The 9149-nt window shown below is 37.7% G+C and overlaps 1 protein-coding gene across 1 annotated transcript; it reads left to right on the top strand.

Moving 5' to 3' along the window:
- The first annotated feature begins 341 nt into the window (after nucleotides 1-341).
- On the top strand, nucleotides 342-9115 carry LOC114240360 (clavesin-1). The gene is made up of 6 exons (XM_028170878.2): nucleotides 342-470; nucleotides 5398-5569; nucleotides 6006-6100; nucleotides 7600-7741; nucleotides 7886-8079; nucleotides 8350-9115. Exons 2-6 carry the CDS (start codon nucleotides 5428-5430, stop codon nucleotides 8644-8646), a joined length of 870 nt encoding a protein of 289 aa, XP_028026679.2. The 5' UTR covers nucleotides 342-470; nucleotides 5398-5427; the 3' UTR covers nucleotides 8647-9115.
- Nucleotides 9116-9149: the final 34 nt, after the last annotated feature.

Raw genomic sequence — 9149 nt, 5'->3', positions numbered from 1 at the left:
TTTTCCATGCGTATATAGATTCAATTAAACGCTTGTTGGAGCAAATGTTTGGCAAAGTCAAAGTGAGGCCAGAATAGACTGGCTACTAGCAGATAGGTAAACAAAAACGGTCTAGTTGCCAATCCCGCCGACCCGACAGTCTGTGTCGGCAATTGGACCCTTGGCTGCAACTAGGACTATTTGGTTCGATTAACACATGGTATCCCATATCTTCGATGCGTGGGTAGGCATACTCGGGAGATTAATCGTCCCGGTTCGAAAAATTACATTAATTCCCCACACATCTATAAGCTACAGTGATTTATGATTAGCTACCGCAATCACGAGTATTCACGAGTTACGGTTACGGGTAGTCTGTTTGTGTAAGCGTCCAGAGCGCACGCGCCGCGAATTCAGTGAAAGTAAATTGCATAAAACAATACATAAATAAAACGATTAATTTCGATACGTTATAGGTTATCCATTTTAAGGTGAGTGAAATTTGTACTCATTTCCGTTCTCAGTCCAGTAAATGTGCACTAGCATCTTGTTGTCGATAACTAGTCAGGTCATAAGTAGTGTCACACAGTAAAAACTTTTCTTTTAGAATGCTGGCCACAATAAAGTTTATTGAATTCGAATTTCGAATTGTTCATGGAAATAAAAATGTATACTTTTAGAATTTTACTCATTTTTAAATATAGAGTGGACGCTTAAAGAAGACCGTGTTGCAGTTATTGCGTTGCATCGTTGCGGTTACGCGCCAATTCAAATTTTTAACATACTGAAAAATTTGAATATAACCAAAAGATTCGTTTATCGTACCATCAAACGATACAATGAAGACTCTAGTGTAGATAACAGGTCAAGAAGTGGTCGCCCTCGGTCTGTTAGGACTCCAGCAGTGATAAAAGCTGTGAAGGCGCGAATTCAAAGAAATCCCAAACGTAAGCAGAAACTGTTGGCCCTTCAGATGGGGTTAAGCAGAACCACGGTGAAAAGGGTGTTAAATGAAGACTTAGGGCTTCGGGCATATCGAAGAAAAACAGGACATCGTTTGAATGCTCGTCTAATGGACCTGAGACTGAAGAGATGCCGCGCTTTGTTGAAGCGGTACGCGGGAAAAAAATATCGGGAAATACTTTTTTCGGATGAAAAAATTTTTACCGTAGAAGAGAGCTACAACAAACAAAATGATAAGGTGTACGTACACATTAGTGAAGAAGCGAGCAACCATATTCTGCGTGTCAAACGAGGTCATTTTCCATACTCGCTCATGGTATGGTTGGGAGTTTCTTATTGGGGCTTAACAGAGGTACAATTTTGTGAGAAAGGTGTAAAAACGAATGCAGTTGTGTATCAAAATACAGTCCTGACGAACCTTGTGGAACCTGTTTCTCATACTATGTTCAATAACAGGCACTGGGTATTCCAACAAGATTCGGCGCCAGCTCATAGAGCGAAGAGCACACAAGACTGGCTGGCGGCGCGTGAAATCGACTTCATCCGGCACGAAGACTGGCCCTCCTCCAGTCCAGATTTGAATCCGTTAGATTACAAGATATGGCAACACTTGGAGGAAAAGGCGTGCTCAAAGCCTCATCCCAATTTGGAGTCACTCAAGACATCCTTGATTAAGGTAGCCGCCGATATTGACATGGACCTCGTTCGTGCTGCGATAGACGACTGGCCGCGCAGATTGAAGGCCTGTATTCAAAATCACGGAGGTCATTTTGAATAAACTTTAGTGTCATAAGAATCTATGTTTTGTTAAGTTCATTTTGGTATATGAATGGTTGCATAATGAATAAACTTGTTTCAATTATTTAAATTAAACATGTGACAGAATTTATGACCTGACTAGGGTCTGGCCATAAATACTGTTACAATTAAAAATAAACAAAATATTACATTTGAATTTGGAATCTGTCATTTTTATATGATTGTTCATTGAGTTTTCTCATTTTGGCGCCAATACATTGTACAATATTTTGCGATATTAAAATGGAGTGGGGTGATAAAGAGAATAGAATCGCTGTGTTTGCATTACACAAAGTAGGTATGGAGCCAAATGCAATTTTTAAAACTCTCCATACGCTTAGTATTAGTAAAATGTTTGTGTACCGGGCTATTAATAGTTGCAATGAGACCTCCTCTGTTTGTGACAGAAAAAGATCTGGCCGTCCACGTAATGTTCGTACGAAAAAGGTGGTCAAAGCAGTACATAAGGGAAAGAATTCGAAGAAATCCTGTCCGAAAGCAAAAGATTTTATCTCGGGAGATGAAGATGGCACCTAGAACCATGTCGCGTATTTTAAAAGATGACTTAGGACTTGCAGCCTATAAGAGACGTACTGGTCATTTTTTAACTGATAATTTAAAAGAGAATAGGGTGGTAAAATCGAAACAACTACTGAAGCGGTACGCAAAGGGAGGTCATAGAAAAATTTTGTTTACGGATGAGATATTTTTTACAATTGAGCAACATTTTAACAATCAAAATGACCGTATTTATGTTCAAAGCTCTAAGGAAGCTTCCCAATTAGTCGATAGAGTGCAACGTGGGCACTATCCGACTTCAGTGATTGGTTGGTGGGGTATTAGCTATGAAGGAGTGACTGGGCCTTACTTTTGTGAAAAAGGTATCAAAATATCGGCACAAGTGTATCAAGATACCATTCTTGAGAAGGTAGTGAAGCCCCTTAACAACACCATGTTCAATAATCAAGAATGGTCCTTCCAGCAAGACTCGGCGCCAGGTCATAAAGTTCAGTCTACGCAGTCTTGGTTGGAAACGAACGTTTCGGACTTCATCAGAGCTGAAGACTGGCCGTCGTCTAGTCCCGATCTTAATCTGCTGGATTATGATTTATGGTCAGTTTTAGAGAGTACGGCTTGCTCTAAACGCCATGATAATTTGGAGTCCCTAAAACAATCCGTACGATTGGCAGTGAAAAATTTTCCCATGGCAAGAGTGCGTGCTTCTATTGATATCTGACCTCAACGTTTAAAGGACTGTATTGCAGCCAATGGAGACCACTTCGAATGAGCTTTTTATACTTTAAATTGTTTTATGTTTATGTATTAAACTAACACCCTGTAAAAGTAATAAATGTTATTTGCCATAGTTTTTTTTTTGTTTTCCTTTGTAACAGTATTTATGGTCAGACTAAGTATAATAAGATTATGGTTGTTTACGGTTGAAATACGGTTTATGGTTGAAATTTCCGTGATATTTTTTGCAAAGAATTGGAGAAGCCACGACTAGCGGCTTAGTTTCATTTTCGGACATTTGTGCACTTTCACCGATGCTTATCTACAGTTAATAAACCACTGTTGTTACAAGTTTAAGCTTGAAGTAGCTCTAAATTTACAAAATAAATTAATTAACGCAACTTTGTTCTCGCGTTCCACCAAGATTAAACTTTTTATCTTTATTCAACCTTCGCTGTTACCATAACAACCAACTTCTAAATAGAAATATATACCAGGGCTGCACTAAAAGTATCGGGAATGGGATATTTCCACTGTTCCTGTCATATTAAAATCTTTTTAATTGAAAACTCCTTGGTTTTAAAAATCGAATACCATTTATTTATTAAAAAAATATTATCGGTCTTGTCACGAGGTTTTGTCAAACTTGTTTAGTCGTTGAGAAAATGGAATTGACTCGAGAAAATTCAAGAGCGATGATTTATTATGACTTTCGAAGTGGTTTAACCCAAAAACAGTGTGCTGACCGGATGATTTCTGCATTTGGTGATGAAGCCCCATCCAAAACCACAATTTATCGCTGGTTTGCTGAGTTTCAACGTGGACGTGTCAAGCTCAGTGATGATCCCCGTCAAGGTCGTCCAAAAACTGCAGTCACCCAAGAAAACGTTGATGCTGTGCGTAAGCTGATTGACATGTGACATACCGCGAAATTCAGGCAACTTTAGACATTGGCATGAGTCAAATACAAATAATCTTGCATGAACAATTAGGTGTAAAAAAGTTGTTTTCCCGATGGATACCGCATTCGCTCTGTGAAGAGCAAAAAGCGGCTCGCGTTACTTGGTGCGTCAGAACTCTCGAAAGATTCCACGCAGGATCCTCAAATGCTGTATACAACATTGTATCAGGTGACGAATCCTGGATATACGCGTACGAACCCGAAACAAAAAACCAGTCACGAGTTTGGGTGTTCGAAAATGAGTTAAAGCCAACAAAAATTGTTCGTTCACGGAGTGTTGCAAAAAAAATGGTGGCTACGTTTGTCTCCAAAACCGGCCATGTTACGACTATTCCTCTTGAGGGACAAAGAATGGTTAATGCAGAATGGTATGCTAGCATTTGTTTGCCACAGGTCGTTTCTGAACTCCGTAAAGAGAACTGCAACCGCCGCATCATCTTCCTTCACGACAATGCGAGTTCTCACACCGCGCACAGAACAAAAGAGTTTTTAGAGCAAGAAAACATAGAATTATTAGACCATCCGCCGTACAGCCCCGACCTAAGCCCTAATGATTTCTATACTTTCCCTAAAATAAAGAATAAATTGCGTGGACAGAGATTTTCATCACCTGAAGAAGCTGTGGACGCCTACAAAACGGCCATTTTGGAGACCCCAACTTCCGAATGGAATGGTTGCTTCAATGATTGGTTCCATCGTATGGAAAATGTGTCAAATTTCGCGGAGAATACTTCGAAAAGCAATAAATACATTTGAAATAGTAATTTTGTATCACTTCGTTAATTCCCGAAATTTTCAGTGCCGCCTAGTAAAGTCAAATACATCAACACTTGTAGCGTTGAGATGTTATTTAGCTGAATAATATAAATTAAGATTTGGCTTAGGCTCAAACTTACTACGACAAACGAAGCACGTGATAATTATTGAAGTTTTTATTTTTATTTTCGTAATAAAAATTGTAGATGCTTTTCTATATTTTATTCAACTACAGATTCCACGTCACTCCAAATGTAACACAGAATTTGGGTTACCTTGTTTTTACCATATGGCCCAGCTGATGGTAAGTGGTCACTGTTAGTCATGGACACCAGCAATGCCAGGGACATAGCCAAATCACACCAAATACCGCCGAAACAATAAACGATGAATGAACGACCATCGAAAAAAGCTAGTAACAACTAGGAATTCATGAGACGGCAAGAGGCTATTTTTCTTTTCTACGGGATTTTAATTAAAATTTAAATAAATATAAGCTGACCTTTTTAAGATACTAATTCAATACACATAGGTGCATACTTTCTTCTGTGATTTCTAGTGAAGTTTTACATGTGGAATGGAGTATAATTGATCGTTATCTTCATAAATCTCGTCCATAAACGTTATTATGCAAATTTAATGCGAATAAAGTCAGGCACCAAAACTTCAACATAATTGAACATTTCAAATTGTTATTCATTCTATAGGAATATAGCGATCAGTGTACTGAAGCGGCCATGCCGTTCATTGACATCGCCTTCCAAGCCGAACTGAGCCGATACGAAGACCCGGACTTTGAAGAGTACGCCAAGAGGAATTGTAACGAATTCCCTGACACTAGGCATAAAGTAATCGAGGAGCTACGCCGCATGGTCCGCGGTTTGTAACACATTAACTTCTTTACATTCATAAGCGCCTAGTAGCTCGATGTAACGACAAAACAGAAACGTAATACAATCGACAAGGTAAGTTTTGAGACGTTACATAGAGAGGTACTTCCAACCTCTTTGCTTTTATGCAAACCTGGTACATTGTTGTAATGTGACGTAACAATTTGTTATAACGCCATATTTGATGAAAATTGGATGACATCGAACAAAAATATTGTTTTGTTTGTCGCCCCCCCCCCCCCCCCCCCCCTAATGTTTGTTATTTTGTTACAACTATAGAAAATGCACGTGAATCAATGATTCATGTGTATAGACTTGGATTTAAAAGAGACGATGTTTTTTTTTTGCATAAAAGTAGTATTTCTGAGAATATATAAAATTAAATATGGTTTTGTAAATTTCGTATTTCCATCGAAATTTCACAGAACGAGGTGAATGTATCCCTCGGCGCGTGGACGACGCATACTGTCTCAGATTTCTTCGGTGTCGGCGATTTATTCCTGCGTTAGCTCACAAATTGGTTAGTATACTAATCAGTTGGTTAAAAACATAGATATCCGAATTAGGCTACATATTTTAACAGCTCATGTCTCAAACAAAAAGCGTTGCACGTCTGAAATGTATAAGTCGGTATGGCAGGTGCGAAAAGGCACTTTTTCTTGCATAGATAGGTGAACAAACTCACGGCTGTTCTGTATTATAATCATCATCATCATCATCATTTATGGAACCCATAAACATCTTAGGTGAATGCCACCGCTCACTTTGAGGTATGAACTATATGACAAATAAAGTCTTATTTGTGTTATATAACGACTGTCTCACCCTTCAAACCATTACGCTTTAATGCTTCGCAGCCAAAATGGGCAGGGTGTTGGTACCGACCCGTAAGGGCTTACAAGACCGGCAAAGATTTACTAAATAAATTTAAAAAAGGATCAGGGAAGGTCAAATTTGTTTACGGCAGAAATAGTCCGGGTGGCATTACGTATCTGTCGGGGATTGCTTAAAAAAATGGCTAGTGCATTTTTGGGTTCGGACTGGTCGATAAACGCCGCTTTGCTAAAACAAGGTTTCAATTATTCGCTCGTAGTCGGCAATAGATATCGCTATAGCCTTCTAAAATAAATTTCTTTGATATTTAATACAATACAAGAAATTCATTTCGTTTATGACCGTGACCAAGTGAACACTTCACGCGCTTAGTGAATTTAACTATTTTATTATAGGTACCTAGCGCGACGTTTGAAAATAATAATACCAATAAAACTTTCAAAACCGCAGCGCCGTAAATTTTTTCGGGCCAATGTTTTTTGTTTACTTGTTTACCAAAGATTTCCGTTACTTTTCCTTCGAAGCAAAATTCGCGGGCTTATTCACAAGGTCAATGATCTCATTACCGCTCTGAACCAGTTTGTAAGCAAAATCACTTGAAAGTGTAAGCAAGATATTACATTCAGTCTATTTATAGATTTTAATGGATCACGTTCAAACATTGTCGAACTAAATAAACGATTTCCTTTCTAGATAATTTTATATCATTAAAAATAATTGTTTGAAAACATGCTGTTTTTGCTGTTGCGTCTGCCGGCTATGTCACGAAAATTATTGATAAAACACAAATAATGAGAAAATTTAACATTCACGTTGAGCTATCTTCTTAATTAGTATGAAAAATTATGATTACACAAATGTGTGTCGTCTATGGTAGCGGTAGCCAGTTATCACTAAGCGAGCCGACTAACCAAGTAAGACTTATTGCAAAGACGAATTTAAGTTTTGATTCGATAAAGATGCACAGTGGACTGCAGATACTGCAGAAGCGTTTGTTGGCATGTGATTGTGCATCAATAAATTATTGCATTATGAAATTGACATGAGATAACTACCAACGCCATTTAGTTTACATTAACTGACTTATGTTCATTTCATAAATTCCCTGTGAATTAAAGAACTGAGGTGTATAAACGTTACTGTAGCTTACTTACCACATCACACTTAAAAAAATAATTGTATCAGATGGTGCGTTACGAAGACTTTCGCCAAAACAACGCGTACCTGTACAACTGTGACCCATTTGGACTACAACGAGTTAAAAATGTCTACGGAGCAACTTTACCCGAAAGTCCGGAAAATGGAAGAATAGTTCTTATGAGGTTCGGTAGGTAAAACATTTAAACATTGCATATTATATTTACAGTCCAATTTATTGAAACATAAAGACTATATTGATTAGTACCCGTAAAGGGATAGGTCAGATGAATTGTATTAGTAATAATTGTGTTTATATGTGTAACCTCCTCAGGACGCTGGGATCCCAGTGCTGTGCCGATCGAAGACGTGGTTCGTTGCGCCCTGTTCATGGATGAAATTGCTGTGATGCAGCCAAAACTACAGATCCTGGGCGTGACCATCATCGTAGACCTCGATGGGTTGAGCATCAGACACGTGAGGCATCTGACCCCGACAGTTGCGTACCAGATTGTCAGTCTTATGGGAGTTAGTATAAAATATTCAAAACAGAATTTTATACAATATGTAAATACCTCTTTGCATTAAGCAAGTCCTACTATCCTAGTATCCATGGTCTCTATATCAATTGACCAAGTTGAGAAGTGCCCCGGAAGTGATTAATTGCAAGATTGTCAATTACACATGTGATTAGTAGTATCGATTAATGTGCAACCGATTGCGTTCCAATTGCGAGTGTTTCATTTGCAAATTTTAAAACTATCAAAACATTTTGAGACAGATGCATTTCTTTTTAAGGTTTCATTCCCGTTGGCGATGCACGGCCTCCACATCATAAACTACAACTGGATCTTGAATTCTGTGTTTTATTTGTTTAAACAATTCATACCGGCTGCAGTATGGAGCCGTCTGCATTTTCACGGCTCGAACATGGAATCACTCCACAAGTTCATACAGCCCCAGTACTTGCCACCCGAGTATGGGGGCAGTTGCAGACACATCATCTCGACTGAAGAATGGATCGCTAAGATCTATACATACAAAGATGATTTCCTGATAGAAGAATTAAGAGATTTAAGTTTTTACGTTATATAGAATAGATTTTATTAAACATGTAAAAAATCTTTTTAAGCATCTCTTAAAGACTGAATTTGTAATTTTCTATAAAATATAGATTGGTTATTTTGGTTTGTTCATAATTGTATTTATAACAAGTCTTTTATTTACTATCTTTGAGATAAGATAGGTATGTACACAAGTAAGAATTCGACTAATGTACCACTTTGATATCTCGACAAATATTCATTTTAAAATATATTATTATGTAGGTACTTCCGTCTTTGCGCCTACTCTAGATATTAGAGACTGACTTAATATATTATTTAATGTTATCGGTTGAATAAAGATATCGATTTACTATTTAAACTTCGAATTGAACGTGAGAAATTGTAATCACTTCATTATAGATATATATAAGCGATCATTTTTTTTAATAAAATTAAAATGTACCTAGAAATTTATAACCTGATGCACGACGAAAAATAGGAATTTCTTTTTTGCAAAAATTGCGTCCTTAGCGTAAGAGAAAAAATCGAATC

Source organism: Bombyx mandarina, chromosome 21 (genome assembly GCF_030267445.1).
Source record: "Bombyx mandarina strain Sakado chromosome 21, ASM3026744v2".
In the NCBI taxonomy this organism is placed as follows: domain Eukaryota; kingdom Metazoa; phylum Arthropoda; class Insecta; order Lepidoptera; family Bombycidae; genus Bombyx; species Bombyx mandarina.
The sequence above is the reverse complement of the archived record's forward strand: the minus strand, read 5'-3'. Positions and strand labels throughout refer to the sequence as shown.

Coding starts and splice junctions, on each gene's coding strand:
- LOC114240360 (XM_028170878.2), top strand. CDS start 5,428: ATGCCGTTCATTGACATCGCCTTCCAAGCCGAACTGAGCCGATACGAA. Junction 7,742..7,885: donor AATAGTTCTTATGAGGTTCG/GTAGGTAAAACA, acceptor TAACCTCCTCAG/GACGCTGGGATCCCAGTGCT. Junction 8,080..8,349: donor AGATTGTCAGTCTTATGGGA/GTTAGTATAAAA, acceptor TTTCTTTTTAAG/GTTTCATTCCCGTTGGCGAT.